At 41.8% G+C, this 27,994-nt stretch overlaps 1 protein-coding gene across 5 annotated transcripts; it reads left to right on the forward strand.

Annotated features, from left to right (window-relative positions):
- Positions 1-490: 490 nt before the first annotated feature.
- Positions 491-27,900, forward strand: cyth3b (cytohesin 3b). Of its 5 annotated transcripts, none has more exons than XM_027006772.2 (15): positions 491-690; positions 821-875; positions 13,241-13,303; positions 15,734-15,816; positions 16,506-16,570; positions 17,490-17,556; positions 17,717-17,835; positions 18,258-18,338; positions 18,570-18,682; positions 19,509-19,657; positions 20,242-20,353; positions 23,959-24,035; positions 24,327-24,398; positions 24,928-25,082; positions 26,287-27,900. In XM_027006772.2, exons 2-15 carry the CDS (start codon positions 857-859, stop codon positions 26,357-26,359), a joined length of 1,248 nt encoding a protein of 415 aa, XP_026862573.1. In that variant the 5' UTR covers positions 491-690; positions 821-856; the 3' UTR covers positions 26,360-27,900. The 5 variants fall into 5 exon arrangements, with proteins under 5 accessions (XP_026862573.1, XP_026862574.1, XP_026862575.1 ...); XM_027006773.2 differs by having other exon boundaries at positions 491-663; XM_027006774.2 differs by lacking the exon at positions 13,241-13,303.
- The last annotated feature ends 94 nt before the right edge of the window (positions 27,901-27,994 follow it).

The raw sequence follows: 27,994 nt of genomic DNA on the forward strand, positions 1-27,994 counted from the left end.
CTGGGCTCTTTTACACTTCCATTATGTGGCAACGTTATTAATATTTCAAAGTAAGCAAAAAGCTCTAGGCTTCGGGGTTTCAGACCTCATAGCAAAAATGAGTCACGTTGGTATTAGGTTTTGGTGGCTCGCTTGCAAAAAAGGATCAGGCGTCTGGAAAGCCTAAAATAGTATCTTATACTTAGCTTTCTGTTATGTTTGTAATTGATATTTAGTGCGTTTAGGTAGCGCCTATTAATATTCAACCTATCACACGTTCCTATTCATAAACTGCATTTACCTAAGATAACGGAGGGTAGATTTGTATTTCTTTATCGTAAATGGTGCAATGTTTGCCTACTCCACCTCAGTCACAAGGAAAACGCTCCTAGCTCACCGTCATCCCAATAGTAGCCTAGTCCACAAGGCGATGAGTCACGTGCACACAGGTTTGTAGTGGTAGCCTCGGTAAGGGCGGGACAGAGTGTGATGACGTGTGGTGGAAGCTGTCTCGAGGAGCCGTGGAGCACGGATGCCACTGTCGGGAGGCTAGATGAACAGGACGCGTTATTTAGCTGGATAGCTGGATGGTCGCCTATTGCCCAGTGCAAGCGAACAGCGGCGAGGCGGTGTTTTCGTGCACCCAGGAACAGCCTACAGGGATTCTGGATTAAGGCGAAGATTGTGCGTGACACAGAATATACATTTATGGTCAGAATCCAGCACAAGCCACAACGTGTCTGTCTGAGCGGATCTGTCTTTAAATGTAGTCTTTAACGTAAAATCGATATTGCAATATATAACATCTGATCTGGAACATTTCATTGATCCTTGCTGATAGTGGGCCGTCTCAACGCTATTTCACTGAGCATCAAGTATGGATGAGGACAATCAAGGTATGACCATCTGATTTTTCTCATTTTTGTTCTGTTAGGGCAATCGACTATTTGCACATATTCAAGATCATATGAACTAAACAATAAATAAAATTGTTACATCTGTAATTACGTTCCGTAAACATATTCAAAGCACAACTATAATAAATTATTTCCATTTTATTAGTGCTGTTTAAAAAATACTTTAAGCTTGGTTTGGTCTTGTTTCATTCTGTATTGTTGACTGTCGTTACTAATATGGTGACACAACTGAGGGTCAGTGCGAGTAGTCGCCTTGAGTTTTTCCTTCCTCAGGGCTAAGTGATGGAGCTGTCGTTTGAGACCAGTGTTAACCAGAGTTTTGATAATGTGGTGCAACCTATATATCCTTTGGTGTCATAAGGTGTGAAAATGCAACGTAAAGCTGCGGGTGTAAAGTCAGTAGCGTAAGAAAAGTTTAGTTGTTTGAAGCACATTTTCCTGGGGACATCAACTAACACTATCAAACATCCTCATCCTGGCTCTGCCTTCAGGTGAGAGTCCTTTATGGGAACCGTCACTGGCATGGTGCAAGTGATCAGAATGTTATTACCTAAATTCCAGGTCAGTACTGATCTGTATTGACTGGTAGTGTACTTTAATTCCAGTGGTGTCTCAGCACTGGATTTGGAGTAGGATATTCTTAATGTAAGGCAGGGAGAGTGTTTTCTCCCAGAGTTGACAGAAGCCGAGCAAATCTATTCATATGAGTGGGGTTAAAAAATGATTTTTATATGTCAGCAATCACCTCCCCATAACCATGCCACTCTCTCTTTTTTCCCTTACACACACACACACACACAGATTTTTTTTTCTCCACATTTTCACAGCACTGGATTTTAGAGGTCTCTGTTTCCATCCTCGGTTCTGCATATGGTTAGGAATATAAAAAGTAAATCAAAGAAAACAGGAGTATGAAGTGTGCAGTGTGTTCCCGTTCGCTGGCATGCTCCGCTGGCTGCTCTAGTGGAATATGCACAGTGGCTTCATTGAGTAAGGGAGAAGCTTCTCTGTTTATGTGACTGAAACACTGAGGACAGACAGTCATATGTCTCCTGTGATGTCTACCAGACAAACGTAACCGTTTCCCTTCTGCCCACAGGGCTGCTAAAGAGTTTAGTGGATACTGTTGCTGTGGCGACAGGATGGGACAAATGTCTACAGTTTGAAAGAATGTATACTAACATGATCTCTTCTGCATGATCATTGTACTTAATGGGTCTGTTATCACACCCCTGCTTGTTTTTGGCCATCTGTCTGGGTCTAATCCAAAGTGCTAGCTACTGACCAGACATTTGGAGTGATTTGGTTGTTGAACCTATATTAGTGGAAATTGATACTGGCTTCCCAAACGTGGAGCACAGGGCAGGCTGGATGAGATTCCCACTCTAAGAGAGGAGCCAGCCTATGCCATGCTGTGTGTGATGAGCCGCCCTGCTGGGGAATAGTAATCAATGCTGCCACCCACTGGTAGGGTATGTTAGATGACAGACAGAATTAAGACATCAAAGCTGTAGCACTTTCTCTTTTTTTCCCTGTTCTTGGATTGTGTGTGTATGTATTTTGTGTGCATGTATGTTTATCTATGAGTTGTGGTTATTTAATGTATGGAACTAAAGGCAAGCTAAAACATGAATGCTTCTAAAATGTTCTAGAATAGCGGTGTGATGGAAGCTGCATATTACAGTATGGCTGGAGTAAATCATGATCTGGTGTAGACCTGAGACAGACATCACAATGTTGAGCCCTCATAGATAAATGTTTTTTCCTCATGAATGGAAAAAACTTTGCCTATAAATGGAAGAAGCGTTTAGTGACTGCTTTATTTTAATTAAGGGACAAATGTCACACCAGGTTTGATATATGGGACAAATAAATGTCACATATATGTTTTTTCTTTGAATCTGAAGCATATCATCAGGTCTGCAGGTCTGCAGGATCAAAAGAACCTGCAGAAAAGTTTCTTTCCCCACATCATCATACTTATGAACAAGCACAGCTTATAAGCTTTAATCAGGTTACCTGAGACAGTTCTGTACCTAACCCTCCACCCTGCAGATTCTACTGTATTCTGTTTAAATTTATTCTATTTGTATTGTATTCTATTGTATTGCCTCCTCCCACCTTGTGGTGGGAAGTTACACCCCTCACACCTAAATTTTATATATATATATATATATATATATATATATATATATATAATATGTATGCAATGTATGTCTGTATGTGTGTGTGTGTGTGTGTAGGAATGAACATGTGAGTGTATATGTATGTGTATCTGTGGTAGAACTCAAGTATGGGTGTCTGTTACTGCACTAGTGTACATTTTATTGTCAGCTACTGTATACTGTATACTATGAGCTATTGTGAGATCAAGGACAAATAGCTTGTATGTGTTTTCCAGTAAATCCTATTTTTAATTCTGAACTGGCTGATTAGACTGTTTCTACCCACTCATCTTGGAGAAGGTTGTGCAGCGTATGACGTTATGTGCAGATGCCTGCAGAAGAAACAAACCTCACTGTACTTATATACTCTCTCCCTGTGTTCTGTACTGTGGGTACCTAGCACGGTGTCTTTCACATGCTTTCATATCCAGGAATCCCAGAATATGAATCAGGAATATGAACATAGCTATACAAAACAGGGATTTGTCAGAAGATTCTCTTGGTTTGAGACTTACAATGGGAGAAAATAAATTAATATTTATATTTATTATTAGATTTATACATAATTTTACACTAAAGACTCAGAAGTAGTACTTGTACCAGACTCAAGTCTCAATGAGCAACACGAAGTGAGCATATCTCCCAGTAATGTTATTCTGATTTGTCTCATTATTATTGACCTCCCTCTATGGTCTTACTGCAGTTCTGACAATGAAGATTTATTTCAAACTCAAGGTTATGCATTTGTCTTTTTTATATTGTGATCTATTGTGAAATGGAATAAACAGTTAGAAAAAATAGAAAATCTATAGAAATAGAATTTGTTTGTTTGTTTACTTTATGGACTTGGACCATCTAAAGTTTCTTTGGCCGCCACATTTTCAAATTCCCAGAATTGTCACTGCTTTGCAGACAGGTTAAAACTGCTAGCATATATCAGCACTATTATCATTAATGGAAGCTAAAATTAAAAACCAGCAGTGAAAAATGTACTCATAAACTGAAATAAAAATAAATACAAATTAAAATATGAAAACTACATAAAACTATAATGTTCACTACAGCACAAAAACGATGATATAGAATTACATTAAAAAAACATAGTTTTTAAAATATTTTGGCAAAGGAATTTATAATGGCTTATATAAAATGTCAAAAATGAAAATATCCAGTTTGCGATGTCGGTATGTATCCAATAAAGGATATGCATTGATGTCACCTTTGTCAGAATATCTCTCCTCAATTGAGCTGAGTGGCAAAACATTATGCAACATTGCAGAATGGGAAACTGAAACCAGGAATGAAAATCTCTTAAATGAAACAAGCACTTAGCTGCTTAAATTAAAGCCAGTTGGACATGTCAGACATCTATCCAAATTACCAAAGGACCAATGGGTCATGGACATCAACATGTGGACAAACAAGTCGACGTGAATCGGGTTTCATTTATATGTAGCTGGCCAGTTTCAGTTACTCAAACGAATGAGTACTTTGCCAGTGCAGTTGGTCTGCTGTCTGGGGAAGAGCTGGCTGAAAGGTTCATAGATGATGGCCTTTACCATCTCAGACCAATGCTAATCTTATGCAGATGACTTGTATTTTGCTGTGGTAAATAAAATGCAGTCTATAAAATGCAAAAGAATATGTCAGTCATGCTGTGTTAATGGTCTATTTTTAGAGCGGTTTGTGATGTTGAATCATTTTGCACGTGACTGCCTGTCTCCTTTGAGAAAAGCAAAAGGGCGAAGTGACTCTGAACCAGTGGGTGGACATTAGAAACTAGAGCAGGAACTCAAAAGCCTCCCGATGTTACAGTTTATGGCTGAGTCTGTCTCACCTTGTTTCACATTGAGACCACACTGGAGTCAGCTGCCATCAGGAAACCCCCGCAACTCTAGACTACAGGGCATGACTAAAGGACCCCATGTGTCTAACTGGCCAATTATTGTAGACTTATATTTAGACTTATATTCAAACACAGTTTAAGCTAGGTCTTGGACAGAGTTACAGACCAATGGGGATTGTTTCTTACTCTCTTATTTGACTGTAGCTTGGCTTAATTTGCTTAATTTGCTCCAGTCAACTTTCTATATTTATGAAAGTGAAAGTAAATGAACAATACAGTGAGTCATTGTTTTGGTAGTTGCTGCTGTAAGTTCCATGCACATATATGAGGAGGAGCAAGTGAAGGGTCTGACTTCTTCATGTAGGTGGATGACCACTCTCTAGAACATGCAAGAGCGAGACCACAGAGCTGAAGGGGCCACAGAGCTGAAGGGACCACAGAGCTGAAAGGACCACAGAGCTGAAGGGGCCACAGAGCTGAAGGGACCACAGAACTGACAGAACAAAAATGCTGTCGGAATGCAGAGCTGCAGGAATGCAGAGCTGTTGGCCCTGTGCTGAACCATCTGCTTTGCACGCCAGCCCAGTATTCCATTCTCTTGCAGTTACAGCCGGAATACCATTATGCAATGGGGGCAACTTTTTGAGAGAGATTTCCTTCAGTACTCCAGCATGGATGACAAGTTCATTGTTGACATCTGTTGTTTATGAGCAACAGCCAAGAGATGGATGCTTCTCTACATACAGCACTGAATACAAATTTACTTCAAATATATTATTTCAATATGTATCTGAAATGTGTGGATCTGATACCGCACCTCATAATCTTTGAAGAGGTACCCAGTAAATGGGGCACTGTGTGTCTGAAGCTTTCACCTTTGACACAGTTTAGCAGCAACACTGTATAACATAGGTTCCCCTAAACAAGCCCACAAAGTAAGTCCACACTATAAATGAGCCCTGTGTTCTTCAATGTACACCCACACAAAATACCACTTGTTTTTTTACCATCACTTTTTAAAGGCCTTTTCCTTGTGCTTTGAAGTATCGTCCCTGCTACTCCATTTGAGATTGTAATTAGGTTCCTTATTCTTCTGGCTAATAATACTAACATATGGTTAAGGGATAAAATTCCTCAAAAAGCTAAATTAGAAAACACACTCAGACAGACAGTATAGCAGTATTGGGGGAGATTAGGAGGGTGCTAGGCTGACAGCGATTTATAAGGTTTGCACGAAAGAAAGCTAGACATGTTGATCTTGGGAGCACTGCACCAGGCAGTGCAAAAAAACACCCCCACTTTTCTCTGTGTTTGCAACGCGTTCTTTTCATGAGCTGAGGGATTTTTCCTTCTTAAGTGTTTTTTCTGAATGTAGACAGTCGTTGGGTGTGGGTGGGTAGACTTGGGGCCAGGACAGTTATGTAACTAATCCCAAACTGCTAAATCTCCTGAAGATTAAGGAAAAAGGTGCATCCTTTATGCTTAAATGTTATTCCATGCTTGGGCCTGACTCAAGCACATTGCATATTTGTACTCTTACCTAAGTTTCTTGTATATTTTTCATAAAATTCATGTGACAGATTTAACAAGTGCTCATAACTTAAGAAGGGTCTATCATCTTGCAGACTCCTTACAAAATATGCCCACCCACTATATTCCCCTCCCATACTACAAGACATTCACTCGAATAGAAGTTTCTGGAGAAAAGTGTATGCCTGCTTATTTAATGTTAGGAGAGGAACAAGTGTGAATAAATGAGTTTTGTGAGGAAAATCATGTGTTTAATCAGGTTTCCACTTTAATCAGGTTTATTATTTATTATTTATCACTAGTTTGCAGGTAACATTAGTCATGCCAATATGAGCTTCCACTGATCATTTTCAGATGGCTAGCTAACATTTGCTAATGACTAGTAATGGTTAGCAATGTATATTATTGTTTTTGTAATTACTATTGCATGTGATTACAAAAAGAGATTGAAGCAACATTATGCAAGCAAGGCTAGTGTACTCTAATAAATGTAGTAAAGGGTTTCAGAATATGAGGTTTCTAACTCCTAGAGCTGGTAAAGAATTTGAAAAAAGACACATGTTGTCACACTGCAACTCATCATCCATAAAATAAAACTATAAATAAAAGCCACAGGGAGGCAGTCGGTGAAGTGGAGGCACAGACGTCATGTAACTCACATGGTGTTTTACAGTACCGTGGGCTGTGGTGATTTACAGTACCGTGGGGTGTGGTGGTTTACAGTACCGTGGGGTGTGGTGGTTTACAGTACTGTAAGGTGTGGTGATTTACTGTATCGTGGTGTGAGGTGATTTATAGTACTGTAAGGTGAGGTGATTTACTGTATCGTGGTGTGAGGTGATTTATAGTACCGTGGGGTGTGGTGATTTACAGTAATGTGGGGTGTGGTGATTTACAGTACTGTAAAGTGTAGTGATTTACTGTATCGTGGTGTGAGGTGATTTACAGTACCATGGGGTGTAGTGATTTACAGTATCGTGTTGTATGGTGATTTAAAATACCACAGGTTGTGGTGATTAACAGTAGAATGTTACTACTTCTTACTGAATGTGTTCATATAATAAATATTGTATGAGGTCTTTGAAAATGACAAGCTTCCTGTGTGTTCTGTTGTGAGTTGAATGCAGCCTTAATAAGTTGTAAAAGACCTCAAGATCTCAAGATCAGGGCAGTAGTAGCTCTTTGGTTAAGGTGCTTGACTTGTAATTGGAAGGTTGCTGGTTCAAGCCCCACCGTTGGGCCCTGATCAAGGCTCTTAACCCTCAAGTTGTACTCATAATTGACTAATTGTAAGTTGCTTGGAATAAAAGTGTTAGGTAAATGTCAAGATAATCTTAAATTGCTGGATGTAAACATTCAAAGATGCAATCACCCCTCCCTCCCATTATAGTAGACCAGATAATCAACACTGAGATTTGAGCATTCCCACATCTGTTCAACAAAAACTGAATGTTCTTGTTTAAAAAAAAAACCATTGTGACATAGATACTCTTACTTTTCATTAAAGAAATGTTCAGGTTCAGGTTGAACCATTCCTTGATGGTTAGAGTAAACCTAGTGGTTCTCTGCATTGCAGAGTTTTGAGTTTTCACTTCTGTCTCTCACCTGAGTTAACCTCTAACCTGAGTCAACCTCTCACCCGACTTTAGCTCTTTAAGAGTTGAAGAAGGTATACTGGGGCAAGGAAAATAAAAAAAAAATGAGGACAGATTGTTACTGATGACAGTGGGTGTAATGACTCTAAAATGGTTTCAGTAAAGGTACAAGTTGGGGGATAGGCTTAGTGAAAACTGCTGGCACTGAACCAAAATGGAGCATTTTCTTTTAAAAGTATAGTGTTTTCATCTTTAAACAGAGTAACAAAATTATGATAAGCTTTTATTTGAACTATCATTTTTCATTTGAAATATAAATAATTTACAAATTTACTATTAAAAGCCCACCAGATGCATTTTTATAAGAAGTGTATAAAAATGTCTACAGTGTACAGTAATTTCTGGGGTTTTGTAATTAGATCGATCATGAGCAATCAACTCACTATTCAAATTACACTACTGGGTTTTTCATTATTGATAATCAATGGCTAATCATGGCCTTTGACTGAGTACTGCTCTGTGCCTACTTCATTTACTGACTTGACCTTTCTGTTACAATGGGCTTTTTTGATGCATTATCATTCAAAATTCATTCTATGAAAAGTCCAGATCCATGGGCACGCACTCGTTGTGTTGCACAATCGCTTCAGTGGACTTCCATGTTTATAGTGGCATGTCTCTGTCTGCCAGGAAATCATTCCTCAGTCTACTGTATGTTGGCCATTTAACAAGCATCCCCATATGAACTGCTATATGTGTATTTGTGTGTGTGTGTGTGTGTGTGTGTGTGTGTGTGTGATACAAGTTCAGCAGATGTTGTATACTGTAACCAATAAAGTAGATGTTGGGGACTCCAGACCAGCTGTGTGTATCTTGCATTCTTCCTGTCTGATATCCCAGGCTGAGATGCTGCTCAATCAGTGAGAGTTTAGGATTACCAGCTGCTGGGACATGGGTGTAAGCCTCTGCTTAGTTGGGTGAGATAGAATCAGGGATGGATATTGGATTATAGGATTCTATCTCTCTCTCTTTCTCTCTCTCTCTCTCTCTCTCTTTCTCTGACTAAATGCTTTCCGTCAACTGCTTTATTCATGCTTAAAAAACATGCCTTTGTTTCTTCTTCTGTATCCTGTTTGCTCTGGTACCAGCTAACATGTAAAGCATAGAGATATCCTTACCAGTCAGTCCACAGTTCGAGTTCTTTACTTGGTAACAATCATAACTGATTGTTGCAGTGTGTCAAAATGGGCATAGCTAACGCTGCCAGCCCCCAAACTGAGATGCTGTACATCAGTGTCAGTGTTCACACAGCTAGTGATTTCTTAGGACTGATAATGGACGAAGAACGTAGGTTACAGAATTATCCAAGCAGGCGTGTTTAGGCCTGCCTCTGCACATGGGCATTAATGACAGGCTTCACCTGTGCCATGCTGCATATCATCATGTTGCACATGTCAACTCAAGGGTACCACAAACACTTGATTATGGGGAGCAGTTTTGCATTGTAAAAATGAGTATGATTATCTGTAGTAGTTCCAGTGCTTGATGGTCCCTGTGCAAATGTTGAGCATGGGCCATTTACTATTTAAAAGCATCTTAAAAAATACAGCCACTCGGCTGCCTTTGATCACTGGCAGTGCTGCATGCACAGACTTGGTGATGCACAAGTGCCTGTTTATTCCAAAAATAACCAAAAGGGGGAGAAACAGAGCTTCCACTTATCTGATGCTTTTATCTAAAGCAATTGTGACTGAGTACAACTTAAGGGCCTTGCTCAGGGGCAACTTGGCACTGGTGGGTCTTGAACCAGCAACCTTCCAATTATAAGACAAGTACCTTAACCACTGAGCTACCACTGCCTGTTTCACTTCCTGGCCCATTACCCAGAAATTGAGTAAATTGAGAAATTGAGTTCTGGGTTCTGATATTACAGATGAAGTGTAGATGAAGTGTAAATCCACAGGGCCACATCACCTACTGTTCGATGGAAAGATTGAAATGAATCAGCCTGTACCCTGGTAAGCCTCACATGTTTCTGGGCCTTCTTGGGGGCAAGGGGAAATGAAACAGCCTTTGATTATTTAAACAAATGTAGTGCATGTCCTTCCAGTGCTGAGGGTTCCTTGACCTCATATAATAGTCTGAACATTCACTCCTCTTCTCCCTCAGATTAATCTGCCATCGCTTGGCCAAAGAGAAAACCAGTGTCTGTTCTTCTCCCTGGTGTAATAGTAATGGTAAAACAATGCAGTGGGGTTTGGCTCATAAATATTGGGTTACAAAGAAAGGCAAAACCTAGTTCTGAAAGCAACAATAACATTTATCACTAATGTAGCATTTGTCAGCAATTTTTAATGGATAATTATTAATTATTCATTTTTCCAAACTACTGTATGTCATAGATGCCATGCTACACTTCAGAGGCAACTAATGAATTAAACTATATCCCATAATATCAATGGATGTGGAAATGCATGAGGTTTATGGTCTATGGCTGTATATGAAGTATAAACTGAGATTACTCGTCATTCATTTAAAATGAAAAAATAACAACCCTGGATGCCTTAACCATAATCTAGTATACATAAACCACAGTGTTACCACTTGTCTCATTTCTGCTTTCCTTTTTATTTATATAGCCATAACAATTTTCATGTAAAATAGCTTTAAAAAATTGTATATTACCCTTGTTTTTCCCAAAAGCTACCATGTTCAGAACATGTCTGACCTGTCAGTACTGAGTATTTTTCAGTTCTACAAGTCCCTGAGGCATGCATATGAAATAATGTGTGTTATGTTATAATTAAATTATTATCAACATGTCCAAACACTACACTTGATAGCACATTTACATTTTCTATCCAGAGCAACTTTCATATTTATCAGTGTGACAATATGTGCTCCCTGGGAATGGAACCCATGACCTTGACATTGCTAGTGCCATGCTCTACCTGGTGAGAGAGGTACACTGAGCCAATGCCGAAAGATGAGGCTGATTTTATACCATTTCCTTTACTGTAGACGACGGAAGTGTCATAGTAGGAAAATAGTGGCCTGTTCCAGATGAGACACATCATAGTAATAACTCGAAGCAAAGCTCAACAACACTTTCATTCAGAGTTCTCACAGCATCCCTTCCTTTAGTCCTCACAGCTGGATCTGTAATCGCAATTCAGCACTGCACCTAAAGACCCCGGGACATTTCTGGAGAAATCTGAAATGAGAAATGAGAGTATAATTAAAAAAATAAAACAATATCTTATGAACTCCTAATGAGAAATGGGCCTGGATGCTTGATCTGCATCGCCCACGTTTCTGCCATAACAAAACAGTCACAACTGGCAGACAGATACATACACATACTCATACAGACACACACGCACAAAAACAACAGTGTGGAGTAGGATTTAGCAAAAGCAGGCTCGTCTTTCTCTCTCTCTCCTCTCCCTCTCTCTCTATTACTCTCTCCTTCTTTCTCATTTTCTTTCTCTCCTCTCCCTCTCTCTCTTTTTCTCCCCCTTCTTTCATTTCCAGATGTGATGTCTGGCCAGTCTGAGCCAATATAAACAGTCCTGTCAGAGCTGTGGTAGAACTGTTTGCCTCACACATGCCTCTCTATCAGACGGCTGGAATCAGACACTAAACTCATTTCCTGAGCATGTCGCTCGATGAATGATGGGGGAGTAAACAGAAGAGCTCTTTCACTGTCCTTTTAGCAAGGGGGACCTTGCAGGCGTAGGTCTGTGGACTGCTGTTCATACCCTGGAGCTGATACTATCAGTTCTGTGGTCAAGGGTGCTTAAGCTCTTCCGTGACACTCGGACATATGCTAGCGTATCTTATGTACAAATTTTCAGGTTGGTTTACAACCGTTCACTGCAGAGAACTGAAGCTGTTTCTTTAGCAGGGTGATTACGTGTTTACCATGAAAACGGTGTGTTTATTCACATGACGCCATGTTCAGTGCAAATATGGCGTGTTTATTGAGAAGACGATGTGTTTGCACACTTGCCCTCATGCAAAAGTTCCAGAATAGAATTCATATAGATAGCTGGTGTGATCTGACATTAGTTGTACGGAGGGATAACCACAGGAATCAGAAGAGCATGTGATAGTGAGCCAAGCAGTGAGGAACTCCAGTAACAGCAATCACGTCAGTTAATGCTACTAACATTTGAATGAGAGGGAAGTAAACAGGAGAAATGTCTCTCTGTCACAAAAAGATGAGGAATGCTAATCTAATTTGTCAAGAGAGAATGAGACATGATTTATTATAATTAGACCAGGAAGAGATAAAGACAAGAGGAAGCACTAATTTTTAATGATATATATATATTTATTTTTTTAAAAAATTTATTTTATTTATTTATTTATTTTTTCAGAATTGACCATGTGCTAGGCTGAAATACAGAGATGGGCTCGGTACCTGCAAAGGCAAGATTGAGTTGAGTATTGTAGCAGCAGACAGTAACAGATGGAGAACATTCTTAGAGCTTAACTAAGCATCCTGCTTTGCACAGTGCCAACCCCAGTAGAACCGTGGTGATGTGACTGAGTGACCTCTAAATATCCAACAAACCAAGCAGAACCTAAATGGCTGATCCCATTCACAGGTTCTGTTTAAGCCATATACAATCCTCAGAACTGTTTATTACTATTTTTTAAAATTAATATTATAGTCCCTTTTATATACAGGATCATATATATATTTTTCCTGTCACACATATAAAGTTTTGCCATGTACAGATCTACATTAATGTGTTTTCAATATGACGTAGCAGAATGTTAAAGAGTTGTTATAAATGTAGTAAAAAAGTACATTCTACTTTACACTATGCTTTTGTTTATTTTTTTTGAATGCCAGATACATAGTTCTTTAGGGTTCTGATGTGTAAGTTTTTTTACAGACCTGTAGCACATTGGCTCTCTTGGTCACAAGGTGGACTTGTAGCTGACATTTACTCGGGGCTGAGATAAATGGACTGGTTTTACTTGACTGTCTGGTTATAATAGGTATGCAAACTATGCCCTCTGAGTCTCAAGATTTACCGATAAGAGGTGACAGACAGTCAGTCAGGTGATTCTTGTGAGGAAGGTATGAAACAGAAACTTTAACAGAGTGCATATCCATTCAGCAACAGGAGTCTGCTAGGCTTGCCAGGGTTGAGCCACATTCACGGAACACCTCACATCTGTTTCTGTCTCCAGCTTTGCTGCATGGATTACCTGCCATGGAGAATGGTGACATCAAGACACAACTAAGAGACCTTGGTATGTAGTTTATAGTATCTTAAAGAAGCTGAAGAAAAATGTAAGATGTGGTGCTGCAGAGCTGCTAGAGGTCCGGTACAGCTTGACTAGGAGGGGTCAAAGTGTTGCATTAGTGGGACTAGCTTAGCCTAAAGCCCCGCTCAGCATGGCCTGCATTTGTTTGGTTGCCACTGTTACTGGGACTGAGCAGCGTTAATCCGCACAGAGAAGACATCCTCTCCATTGTTACGGGAACTGAGCAGTGTTAATCAGCACAGAGAAGACATCCTCTCCATTGTTACGGGAACTGAGCAGTGTTAATCTGCACAGAGAAGACATCCTCTCCATTGTTATGGGAACTGAGCAGTGTTAATCAGCACAGAGAAGACATCCTCTCCATTGTTACAGGAACTGAGCAGTGTTAGTCAGCACAGAGAAGACATCCTCTCCATTGTTATGAGAACTGAGCAGTGTTAATCAGCACAGAGAAGACATCCTCTCCATTGTTACAGGAACTGAGCAGTGTTAGTCAGCACAGAGAAGACATCCTCTCCATTGTTTAAAAGCAGGCCTGGAGAATCTCAGGATATCCATCACCAGGTCTTTGCTTGTTTGTTTGCATCTCCTTTGTAGCTACTGATCTAGGCATGCAGCTCTGTCCTATTAACTTTAGTCCTGTCTAAATCTCACAGCTGGTATACCTGCCCTAGTACCCTGCTTACAAAAAGGTGAAAAACAAAATGCACCAAGCCGATGTTACAGGAATTAATGCTTTGTTGGTGCTTTCCAGACTTTATAGCTTGTGGCCATGTGTGTTTTGGGATGACATGCCTATGCTAGAATTTAAAAAGCTATACTTATTATAGGCTCCCTCCTTTATGCAAGCTTTAAGCAGGTTTAGCAGTCACATGACATGGTTCACGGTTCAGAGCTTCTTAGCCTGCAGAGCTCATAATGCTGATTCTGTATATTTAAGTATGAGTTAAGGGCTAGATCCTTGGATCTAGTTTGTTTGGGTGTGAACAGTCTGGTTTTACTGAAAAAAGCTAGCGGACAGTGCCAAGGATTGTTTCTGGCTTTTACATTTAGCTTGATCTGCACTGTGCCCACACTGTGTACAGCCTCTGTTACTGTGTCAGTGGTTGCGCCAGTGCTCTTACACTGACGCACTGGGCAACACGATCAGTACGTAACCGAGCAGATCTCCTCGAGAAGCTATTGGACTCCACCTGCTCTCTGATGCACATGGAGACCTGGGGGTGGTGTCATGTAGATGTGGTGTCATCAGGGCACTGCATGTGTGCTGTGGCCCCACAATGTCAGTGCCAGAACCACAACTGTGAGAAACCTACACTGTCTACCAGCCAGCCCCCATTCATCCCCCCCTGGCCTCACTAACCCCAGCACCACTCCCTCCATGCAAACAAGGGATGACACTGAGCTTAGTGGCCCAACTGTTGGGTGACATTCACATCATTCTCAGCAGTGTAGGAAGGCTGGCTCTCTCCTCTGCCTGTAAACAGCCATAGGTCACCCGCGGGGTGGGACACCACTTCACAATTGATGTTTTATGTGTAGCTGTAAAACAAAGATACCCAGAATGGGCTTTGGTAATGTCAGGCTGGCGTGAAGACCTAACCTGTCTTATTTCCCCTCTCCATAATTGTGCTGAGCTCATAAAGTGGTTTGGGGTTTGACTGTGGGCCTTGCATGCTCATGCGATGCCCTGCTGATCATCTGTCCAGAGCTCAACAGCAGGGCTGTCACTCTGGGCCTTCGGAGAGCTCGCCATCTTGGAATTAATGGTCTGTTCTCGGTCATTGCATTTTGCCTAATGCAGCGCTCTTGTTACTGATGATGGACGTTTGGAGGGGGAGGGGGTGAGAGTGGGGAGTGGTTTGGCTGTGGCTTGTACTCAAAGGCAGAAGAAGATGCTGATGGAGTGAGTGACAGTGCATATACGTTTACGTTTACATTTACATATACAATATATACGTTTGCATATACAACAGCCATTGAACTATTACAGGCTTCTTCAAGAGAGACCTCAGCCCTCATTCATGATGCTTCACATATAATGTGTTTCCAATGTCCTGTGATACAAAAAGGACCTGTCCGTTAGTCTGTGTCTTTGGAATAAAGAAATGTCCCAGACCAGGAAATACCATTCATTTTACCAGATGATATATACAGAATCTTGTTTGATGATATTTATGGAGAGGCTTACTTTCTAATTAAATCTCCTCCAGAGTGCTACTGAGCCCAGTCCTAAGAAATTATGCCCAGAGCTAGATAGCGGTGAGTGTGGGGGTGGGGGACAGTGTATGAGGCTGAAATCTTTGACCCTTTGTCTGCTGATTTAAAGTGCCAAGCTGAGGATTCTTTCTGAAGGTCAGCAGAAATTCAACAGGGTTTTGGTCATGATGTCTCTACCTGCGTGGTCTTTTCTAGTACCTGAGGACCTGTCAATGGAAGAGAGGGAAGAGCTGTTAAACATACGTCGCAGAAAGAAAGAGTTGTTGGATGACATTGAGGTGAGTGTCAAAGTAAACAAACAAACATGACACTATACATGCATATATACATGTATAACTGTAGTGTACTGCGGAAATATTCAAAACTGTAGTGAAGCACACAAAGTTTCCAGAGAAACAGCACATTTCAGGGACACACACATACACTACTGATGAAGGACCTCTGTCTTGACATTTTGTGTACATCACTACAATTTTGAATTGTACACTACAATTTTGAATATCTCTACATGTTTTATTGCAGTACACTGCAGTACCTGGAATCTTCACTGGATATATTAACACTAGTTCTCTTGCTTTGTCTTCCTTTTACTTGTTTATCACGTGCATAGTTCATGACCTCTTTGCACAGTTTCTTACATTTCATAGGGAAAGCAAATTAATTTAATTTTATTGATTTGCATTTTATTACCACATAGTTAAGAGCTATGTCAAGAAGCATATGCTATTTCGGGAGACCTAAATGAGTTCACAGCACAGTGGAATTTGGAGCGAGACACACACAAGAGCTGGGAGTGTTGCACTGCCCAGATCTTTTCGAGAGGGATACGCAGAGCTGGGAGCGTAGCTCTGCACTGATCATTTCCGTCTTTCCATTGTGAGCCATCACTGCTTTCAACCACTGTCTCATGGAGGTGAATTACATGCCTTTCTGTGTGGGCAGCTAACTCTCTGACCTTCCTTGGCAGCGACTGAAGTTTGAGATCGCGGAGGTTATGACGGAAATCGAGCAGCTCACCTGTGTGGGCGAGAGGTGAGTTTTGGCCCTTGATATCAACGGCATCCTTGTTCTGCACTAGGGGACAAACAAGAGATGTGGCACACAGAGTGTAAAGGTGCTGACTGCTTGTTCCTTTAGCATGACAGAGCTGTTGAAATGGGTATTATCACTCTCAGCCATCATCTGGCCATGGCGCTAATCGCTGTTGTCTGTAGAGTGTTTGTTTCTCCTGTCTCATGATCTCATGTACGCGTGCGCTGAGTCCCCTCTATTCAGGAACCGTCACCTGCCCCAGTGCTACAGAGAAGGGGAACGTGTGGGATAGCAGGGCAGCTGCAGCTTGTTTATTATGGTCTATGTGGAAAGCCACAAAGTTGAATTAAACGAGATAAAAAACAGTCTGTTACATTGTGTCGCCTTTCAAAGGGCCAACAGCTGCCATGTCTCGCTGTAGTATTTGATGTCATATTTATTGGTAAGGGTGTAGTGAGAAGGGGCTGTGTATGGAGTGTGTATGGCATGAGGAGTTCGTCCTTTACCCATCCAAAACTCCTAGCTAGGCTATCAGCCTAGCAGTGGTCAATGGGTCACAGTTTGTGAGGTATTGCATTTTACACAAAAATTGCTGAAATTAGACAGATAACAAATACAGATGTATTAACATATATCGTAATTCCCCTAAGAAGCTTTTTAGTTGTTTTAAAACATTAGTTAAAAGGTTATGGTTATGTATGTTAGGTTATGTTAAGTTAGTCAGCAGTTTGAAAAACCTTCATAAACTGCTGACAACATTAATATTATGTGTCAACAGGTAGCTGTGTAATTGGAAAATGGCTTTTTGGCTCTTTCTGAAGGCATCATCTGTGTGTGCATGTATACACTGTGTATATGAATATACTATGTGTATGTAAATGATCTGTCATGTCCGAATCATTGTTTTTCCAAATTGCAGCAAAACCACACAGAGAAACAAACAGATCGCCATGGGAAGGAAGAAATTCAATATGGATCCAAAAAAGGCAAGTCAATAATCTCACCCTTACATGTTTGGAATATTCCATTAAGATTCTTTGTAATTTCCAGGAAAAATGCAAATACCTGCACTAAAAATTGAGTTTCACCTCAGTATCCAAAATGACTAGCAAACCCCTCTACATATAAACCCTGTTCAACTTTTAGGGCATCCAGTTTCTGCTGGAGAATGACCTCCTTCAGCACACTCCCGAAGACATAGCCCAGTTCCTCTATAAGGGTGAAGGATTAAACAAAACTGTCATTGGAGATTACTTAGGGGAAAGGTAAGCACTTTGCTCCCCAGGACCTTCATGCCAATTTCATTTATTGCCATCAGTTGGTGAACCATGGTCCCAGTGAACATAAGCATGGCACAGATCTCCTGGAAACTGATCGCCTGGGCCACAGAATGACCATAGTCTTGCTGAATAAGGGCCCAAATGTGTCTCTGGCCTCCTCTCTGGAATGTCACTGTCTGAACAATGAGCATTGATGGTGCATAACAGATGTGCAAGGAGCCAGATTACTTTGTTGTTTTCTCTGCGCTGGTTTGTCTCTGAGCCTATGTAGATCCAGATAAAACAATGACTTCTATTGTGGAGAGGAAGTGCTCAAGGGATCTTGGTGTTGATCATTTTTGTGTTTGAGTCTTGGCCCTGCTGTGAACATGAAATACAGGGTGATATGTGAGATCATTCTCTTGCAGGGACGACTTCAACATCAAAGTGCTTCAGGCCTTCGTTGAGCTCCATGAATTTGCAGACCTCAATCTGGTCCAGGCGTTGAGGTGTGTTAGTAATGCTCATGCTACTCCAATTTAGAGAGACACTTTTATTTTCTTCTGGGTCATCTTTTAACCCATCTCTTAGATGTCTTTGCACCATCATAAGTTGCGTTTTTTTCTTCTGTCCACCCCTTTAGTTTTTCCGTGCAAGGAGTTTGTGGAGTCTGTGGACACACACACACACACATACACACACACACACACACATTGATTGATGATGTGATGTGTGTGTAGGCAGTTTCTGTGGAGCTTCAGGCTTCCAGGCGAAGCACAGAAGATCGATAGGATGATGGAGGCTTTCGCGTCCCGATACTGCCAGTGCAACCCGGGAGTCTTCCAATCCACAGGTCAGACATGGGGATTGGGCACACTGTGGGTGTTTGTACCAGTAAGTGTTGATAAGAGTTATTTCAACTCTTTCCCATCATCATGGCTCCATCACCAGATCTTGCTACATTATGCTCTGATTGTCTTGAATTAGAGTGCCAAATGGATGCCATAGTTCCATGAGTTTCTATGATTTATCCAGGACCAAGTCTTCATCTGCAGGTCATCTGTTTAACCATAAGTCTTTTCGGCTGATAAATTAACCTATACAGTCTGTGATAATGAAATCGATCTCTAGTCATTAGCGCGGGCTCAGTGTGCGAAAGACCTTCATTGGGCCAGTCCCTTGCTGGTTTGACACTCCTAGGAAGACATGTGACGTTTGGCAAGGCTGATGGTGCGTGCAAGCAGCATGGCAGTCCTCCGGCTGAGCGAAATGCTGCTTCCTGCTGGGTTCTATCCAGATTGGTATGGGGTTAAATGGGTAACAAGTAGGCTGTGTTGAGGTAACGACTCAGAGTGGAGCCACAGAGTGGAAGAGCCAGGAGGGTGGGGTGGGATGGGCTTGGAGGTAGGACAGATGTGTGCTTTGTGAACATGGTGGGGCAGAGTGTTGGCTACAAGCACAACAATGATTTATTTACTATGCCTGCTGGGACTGAGTCATGTCTAAACCATTAAAAACAGCACGTTGCTGTTGTTTTATCTCCACTCTAGGGCCTCTGCGCCCACTCTCACACTGGAGGAGGAAGCTGACAGCGTTGTAATGTTACACGCAACATGGAGCAGGTAGCGATATGGGCCAATTCCTTCTTTGACTGCGCACTGTATCTCGTTTCTCTGCAGACACGTGCTATGTCCTGTCCTTCGCCATCATTATGCTGAACACCAGCCTCCACAACCCCAACGTGAGGGACAAGCCTGCAGTGGAGCGCTTCATCTCCATGAACCGGGGCATCAACGATGGTGGAGACCTCCCCGAGGAGCTGCTCCGGGTACTGCTAGTCACTGACCCTAGCTGGACGGGCTGCTAACAATGCTAACAGGAGAGCCAGGGATAACTACCACTGGTGCTGCAACAGTGAAGATGGATAATATGGACTATATTGCTGCTAAGGTTAGCAGCATACTTCCTCTAGCAAAGCTGACAGCAGGAACTATACAAAGAACCTGACAACAGGGCCGCCAAAAGACCTGACAATAGAGCCTAGACCGTCCACCCACATAGAATGCCAGCAACTTTCTCAGTATTTTCAGCAGCTAATGACATTAGCAGCATGCTAGCTAATCATTTGCTGGTAACCATAGCTGCCTTATGGTCCATATTATTTTTCTTGAATATTTCTTGTGCTTGATAATTGTTAATTAAAAGCCTACAAGCCTAGAGGGTGTAAAGGTACAGAGTCTGTAAAGTTACATGGAGTTTTGGGACTGATTTATTAGTCTTGCTGAGGCTCCATCCAAATGAACCCATTATTATTAAGAGAGATGAATATTTAAATATTTGTACTTATTTGCATGTGAGACAAGTGCTAATGTTCAGTATTTTTGCATCTCCTTCTTTCTCTCTTCCGAGCAGAACCTCTATGAGAGCATTAAAAGTGAACCCTTTAAGATCCCTGAGGATGATGGCAATGACCTCACACACACATTCTTCAACCCCGACAGAGAGGGTTGGCTGCTCAAGCTTGGTAAGCGCCATTGCTGAAGGGCTCCTGTGCATATTCCTGGTCATTTCAGTAACTCAGCTCAGTCCCTTAGTGTTACTTTGCTGTCCTCATTCCATTGCCTCTGTCACTCCAGAGATAGAGTGCTGCCACAGTCCCAGGATACTAGAGAAAAGTTGTGTGTAGTATCAGTGAAGGCTGTGTGAATATCACCCTTCAACGGCTCATTAAATGTGTTCATAGCCCTTTTTAAGAAATTGAGCAACATTTCAGTTTTAGTGTGACTAACAGGTTGACAGACGTGGACTCCAATCAACTTGGTTTGAGTTTACACTGAAAGGTGTTATTATGAGAAATGGTCAGAATATGAACAGCATGTGTTTATGAAGATTTGCTAACAGTGCCATTACATCTGTCACAGCTCTCTTTTAATGCTGACACTTGACCATCAGGGGTTTCTGGGAGATTCCCCAAAGCACAGTTTGACAGTTATTTCCATGGTGCTATTTTTACTTTCCCAGGCTTTACTACAAAGGAAGTGATGCATTTGTCTGGTGCCTCATGTAGTGTTTACTTACATGTGTTTTCAATATTCTCCACATTTCTCTTCCTCCCAAAGTGTCTGTTCAATTTTGGTTCTAAATCTGGTACGTGTGTACATGTGTGTTTGTGTTTGTTTGTGCGAGTGTGTGGGTGCGTTTGTCCATGTTTGCTTGTTCGCGTTCCTTCATGTTTTTCTTTTTTCCCTCTAATACCCCCCATCCTTCTGTTGTGTGTCTGCCCGTCTCTTCTCGCATGCACACTAAGGAGGTAGGTAACCTAGGTGACCTTGCTCAGCTTTGTCCCACCCTCCCTGTTCCTCTCCTCCCTCCTCCTCCCAACTTACCCATCTCTACCCCCTCTGCACCTCTCTGAGTCCATCTGAACCCAGTAACTATTCTCCAGTTGGCTGCTAAGGACTTCTGGGGTCAGGGGTCACCTTGCTGCATGTAGGCCTGGTTGAGCTTATCACCTTTGTATTATTGCCTGGCTGGGTGTTGACACATTCCCCCAGCAATATGTAAGACTCATACATATGCCAGCAGCTCTGGTATACAAAGTCGTTACACTATGAACCCCCCCCCAACCCCCCCCCCCCCTCTCCCATCTATATTGAAGTTTTAATTTAACTACAGATAGCCTGTGGGGGATGTGAGGGTTCTCGTACTTGGGTAACAGAATTTGTATGAAATAAATATGAACGCTTCTGAAAATAGGTAGTGCCTAAATGAGAAACTTCCTGAGAGGAATGCTGTTAAATGAAGATTTCTGTGAATGCTTCATTTATCTTAATAAGACTTAATATACCCACGTTCACTCCTTAGCCGTGGACCTGAAGATTAGATTAAATGAACACTTCAGCAAAAATGCTAATGTTAAAATTGCTAAAACAAAAAATGCTGTAATTAAAATGCTTTTGGGGTGCTTGATATCATTTGTCTAATGCTAACTACTGTTAGCTTTTACTGCTAGCATTTTCCACTAAATCTTTTCCTTACATGAAGCCATTAACCAAAATCACAACACACTTACATATTCAACAGTAATGCTAATATTATGCAAGTTAGGTACTTTGTTAGTACACTAGCATTGTACACTGTAGCAAAATACTATGTGAAATATCCATTTTCACTCCTCATATACTTACATATGTTGTTTTTATTAATGATGCTTGTTAGTAGTGCTATTTGTACAAGTAGTACTGCTAATTAACTATTTTCCATGAGACGTCCATGATTACAGCAATAAAGAAATTAGGAAACTCCCTCTAATACGTATGTATATATTTCAATGACACATGGGAAAGCATCGGCACTTGGTGTGTAGTGAGGAAGACCTCACAGACGGGAAACGCTCTAACCTCATGTGTTCTTTGCCTTCAAATGCAGAGGCCTAACCAAGCCTTTTCTGTGCCCTGTGGGTATATCAACCAACAGAACCCAACAGCAAGGGTTGCCTAACGTTAACTGTGGGATTCCTGATGTATGTCATACCAGCCTGCCCCTCAGTCAGTTTTCCCTCCCTGGGCTCTGTGACAGGAAGCCTCACCTTCATGGCAAGGTTCAGTCTTTTTGTATTACAGGAATACTTCTTCCAGAAGTGCTAACCTTGCTAATAGTGAATGAATGTCGGGGTGCATTTATGAGAACACACAGAAGATCAGGCTTCCTGCTCCCCATTCGCCTTCATTCATCTTTAGTGAGTTGGTGTCACAGTGTTTTCTTTTAATGTTGAGCCATTCTGAAATTCCATTATTAGTTGCCATTATTAGTTACTGTGTGCTTTGCTTCTGCAGGACTTACCTTAGTGGCCTGAAGGATAATGACTGCAGCAGCATTTTACCAATGACCAACCTGTGTGTGGAAAACAGGGGTTAGATGTACCAGGGGTGAGACGTACCATAGTGGGATATACCAGTGGTGAGATGAACCAGGGTGGGATGCATTGGGGGTGAGACATACCAGGGCAGGACATACTGAGGGTAGTGCAAAATAAATAATGGGACTGTGCTTGCAGTTCCTCTCTATATGTGTGGGGCACCTGCACATGGACAGGTAGACTGGTTCAGGTGCTGGGGGAAGCAGCCAGGAGGTACGAGGGCCAGGTTTGCAGGGCTAGTCTACATGGCTGATGCCCAAGCCCCCAGCAGCCTCGAGAAGACCATAACGGAGAAACCCACCTCTGATCTGAAGGTCTCTACTGCATAGATACACTCCCAAATGATGCCATGGGCATACTACACGACGTCGTCAGACCGCTTTACTGTTCACACTACACAATTTTGCATTTGAGTACATGAGTGCGTGTTTTGGTGCAGAACAAAGGAGGCGATATTAAGGCTTTGTTTGCTAAAATGGCAGTCTGCAGTGTTTGTGTGAAATCCTCACTCTTTTGAGCCCTTCCCTCAGGCTCTCACCCGGCTCCACGTGCCCCGTACCCGCAGCTCCCAGGCAGAACCAGTCCGTTCTACTTTGCCATTCTGCTGCTCTCTGACACCGCTCAAAGAATGCCACAGGCCACGTCATGCAGAAGCTCTGCTCTGAGCTATTCTGAGCTCTGCTTATGCAGCGAGGATTTTACATCACCCAAATGCAGTTGGAATTTTCAAAAGCAGCACAAAGCACTGTAGCACTGCACAGCATGCAATGGAAGCACATTAAGTGCATTTAGAATCTTTAGCTTTTATAATGCTAGATGGGTGTGGTAGAGCAGCCATCCTCAGCTACCATATCAACATAATTTTTCCAGCAGGCGCCAACAGCCCCTAAAACACTTGTTACAATTAGTCAGACTGGTCAGTAGATGCTATCACCAGCCTCTTTGTTGTTGTTGTTGTTGTTGTTGTTGTTTTCTAGGGGCTATGTGACAAAGATAAAACAGAATTACATTAGATTGCTCTCAACTATGTAAATAGATTTTTATAGGAGGATATCACTTTGGAAAGGTTCATGTATAATGATGGCGATAGGTAATATTTGCCTTGTTATGTAAATGGATGCAGGTCATCTGTGGTTTTTTTATCATCTCAGACCAGGTGCATACATTTGACTCTGGTTAGTCATCTCACTGTGTTATTCTTTTTGTTGCAGGAGGAAGAGTGAAAACCTGGAAGAGGCGATGGTTCATTTTAACCGACAACTGCTTGTACTACTTTGAATACACAACGGTCAGTAAGCTGGACATATATGTTCCTTTGTTCAAGCGCAAAAGGCAGATAGTTATATGCAGAGTTTAGCTGACCTTGCAACTGCTACCATTTCATGCTGTTCTTATATGGAGCAACCCCTCTAAGAAATTCTAGCCCATTGTCCTGATTTTGATCTCCACCTTTGCTGAAAGCATAGATTTTTTCAGTCAGCACTTCTGATAGGCACAGTGGCAGACATTGTCAGTAGTAAGAAGTCAGAGTGCAGCTTCTCTTCCAGTGTTGCGTGTGGTGACCTGTCATGTGTCACAGGACAAGGAGCCACGGGGCATTATCCCTCTGGAGAACCTCAGCATCCGAGAAGTGGAGGAACCAAGGAAGCCCGTGAGTGTATTGCCATCTTGAAGCTCAGATGTGGCAGGTCCATTTCACTCTAACTGATGTTCTTTATCCCTGTGCCACTTCATTTCGTTACCTCTGCATCAACACGAGAAGTGCTCTTCCAGTTGGCTGGAGAGCACTATAATTTGATCCAGAAATGCGTGGGGTACAAGAATGCATGATTTGAACCAGGATTGGATTTCCTAAGATAGGGGCTTAGTCAAGATTTTGTGATGAACTGTATTGTAGGTTGCAAAGATTTTACATTTTCCATGAAATGTTTGGGACCAAGACAGAACCTACAACCCTCAATCACCAAGATAAACTCTAATTAGAATGAAACTGAAATCTGTATTTTTGCCATTTCTCTTGAAGTGCATTACACTTGACACAGAGTTATCTGCTGTCACACAGCATGCTGTTCTGAGATTTTCAACCCTTTCATGAACACTTCTTCTTAGCAACAAACCTGTGTCGGTGTTGGAATCCACAACTCTTTCGCCTCTCATGGACTGTTCTTTTGCCCAATCAGAACTGTTTTGAGCTCTACAACCCAAACCACAAGGGCCAGGTGATCAAGGCATGCAAGACAGAAGCAGATGGGCGAGTGGTGGAGGGCAACCATGTGGTCTATAGGATATCAGCCCCCACCCCAGAGGAGAAGGAGGAGTGGATCAAATCCATCAAGTAAGACTCAATTGATATATACAGCCACCATCACTTAGACAAGATGAATGAGTTTCTTCACTATCCCAGTTATGGGTGGATAAGGAGCCTTTACAGAATGGCAAAAGGATAGTTTATAGTAATCCAAAATAGCTTAATGGTGAGTGGAATTTGGGACAGGGATGTTGCAAGCAGTAGTAATGGGAATGCTAGGCCAACCAACAACTCCAGTGCAGCATGTAAATCAGAAGGCTCACATAAGTCTGCTCTGCTGATCCCGTCACTGTTGTTAGCTGGGCTGGCCATAAGTATTGTCTTCTTCCAAGAAGAGGTGGATTAAAGCAGTTGAAAGCAGGCTTGAAAAGAACTCCAAATCCACCGTCTGCTCACTGAGGCTGTCCAGGTCATCACCTGCTGGCACTCATGATTCTTACACCATGTGTAGTAAATGAGAAGTGCTTTTTTTCCTTTTATTCTTTTGGAAGTAGTGAGCAAAAATTGTTGCTTTGATCTCAATGAGAGTTAAGAGTTGTGACACCCCCATCACTGTGGCTGAAGGCCAGTCGTAGGGTTTGGAGTGACATGCTTTCCTTTCATCCCAGCAGCTTCTGTCCTAAGCACACATGATGATCTGTGGCACATACACAGCGTGGATCTTTCTGCCTCACTTCCTTCCCCTCCCTCTTCATCCCAAAGAGCCAAGCATGAGCTCAAGCAGTATTTTCCCCAAAGAGTTTTAGGAAACAGGGGGAGATGCTGTCAGCTCATGGGGGAAGGGGGGGGGGTTTACCTTTAACAGGATTTTGTCTGTGAAAACCAGAGCCTCTGTGCCTTTGAAGAGCTTCAGTCTGTCAGGGAGGATTGAGAAGCAGGCTACAGTGCTGCAGCAGTGCGACGGTAGCTAGACACTTGCCAGTTTGGGCTAGGACCCACACACAAGAGCACCAGCAGTGGACAGGAGCTCATATTGCAGAGGGTCATGCTGGTATCGCAGAGGGTCACGCTAGTTCAGATTTTGAGACAGGGTTGGCTTTGGAAACCATGAAAACCAAACTAGGTCACCTAACAAACTTCTCTCCTTTCTATTTGAGCTGGTTAAGGCAGGGGTTTGAAGATGTGTTTGCATTTGCATATGAAAGTTGCCCCTGCTCCTCTCCCGGTGCCCTGCCACTGTCCCTCGTGAAAACACATAATTTATTCATTCCCTGTTCACTGGTTTCCTCAGAGCCAGCATCAGCAGGGACCCTTTCTACGACATGCTGGCCACCCGGAAACGCCGCATTGCCAACAAGAAGTGACATCATCGCTCGACTCCCAACAGAGCAGCACTCTCCCCCTCCCCGAACACCTCCAGACCATCTAGAGCAGCTTCCACCATCACATGTGGGCCCTTCCACCATTACACCTGGGCCCTTCCCAGGGGTCTGGGCCAAGTGGGACACCACCACCTCTCCACTGCTGCTTGCCCACCTCCCATTCTGTATGCTTCCCTTCGTCCTGTGTGTCAGAGGGTGGAGCAGTTCTCTTCAAACTTGCATGGATGTCAGTGGGTGTAACTCGGAGACTTGTGAGAGTCCTGTGGGATGTGAACTGGGACTCTTCCACATCAGACCTTAACATCAGACCTCCAAAGCCCATTGTAATCAGACATGAAAACCCGCTGCATTCAAACTAACCTCATCAAATAAAACACCTCCAAGCATACTAACATGATAAATAATAAATGAAAGCCAAATAGCTTTTTTTATTATTAGACACGTTATTGTTTATGTTTGCATTATGTATTCTTGACCCAGACTATTATCTCATCATGGTGCTGATTACCACATCTCTGCCTGTGCCATTTGTTCAAGTAAAACTGCATAAAAAAATGTAAAAATCAAACAAAAACAAAACAAACAAAAATGCTTGATTCTAATATAAATCTTGGAATGCTATTTAAACACTATGTGGCAGTCGAGTCAGCTGGACTGATTTTTTAAAATTTTCAGACAGAATAGTAGAGGAAATGTATGCCATGCATCCTTTTGTCTTCTGTTGTGAAACGGCAGGTACCAGTCATTTTAAGCTTTATGTTTAGTCCTTTGAACTGAGGGCTCAAATATGTGTCGCACTTTTCAGGAGTGCTGAACTTGGATCAGTTTATACCATTGTTATTAGATATAATTATATGGACAACGGGCAAGCACTCGTTGTATTTCCCCTGAAATTAGTGACACATGAGTCTCTGTAAAGAAGGCACCATCTTCAGTGGGTCGATGTAGTGATGTGATAGGAGTGAATTTTGCTTTTATATTTCAGTTAGATAAAAGCTTGCTTGCTTGCTTTTACATTTTCTTTACAAATCTAAGTGAATACCTTTTTTATATTTATTTTCTTTGTGAAACTGTTAGTTTACCTGTAAGTGTATAAACCATAGACTTAAGTTATGTGTAAATAATGTACAATTGTTGTCTACTTTATTGTGTTTTTTATTTTATTTTTTTTGCATATGACTGCTGATTCCATCACGCCTCAGCTGTGGACTGAGGCTGTCTCACTGGTGGCCTTATGTGGTAGCCTGACTATTGCAATCCTGTTAGGGTAAATTAATGTCCAGAACACACTCTGATGATAGTGATGCGATTCAGAATTATTATTATTATTATTATTATTATTATTATTATTATTATTATTATATTTTTCATGCTTATCTGGTAGTGATTTATATGTAAAATAAGAGCTCTGGCCCAGGGTAGAATATTATCTTCAAATTGCCCTGTGAGGCTACACATTAATTTTTATATGTATGTAAAAGTTATTGGTCATGAAGTATAACATAAAGCTTTCATAAGCCTGACTTCCAGCAACATCTCTGTCATCTTGCACCATGATAAGACATGATATGTATCCCTTTATACTCCTACGATCTACTAATCCTACTACCCATGAAG

Source organism: Electrophorus electricus, chromosome 1, assembly GCF_013358815.1.
Source record: "Electrophorus electricus isolate fEleEle1 chromosome 1, fEleEle1.pri, whole genome shotgun sequence".
Lineage (NCBI taxonomy): Eukaryota > Metazoa > Chordata > Actinopteri > Gymnotiformes > Gymnotidae > Electrophorus > Electrophorus electricus.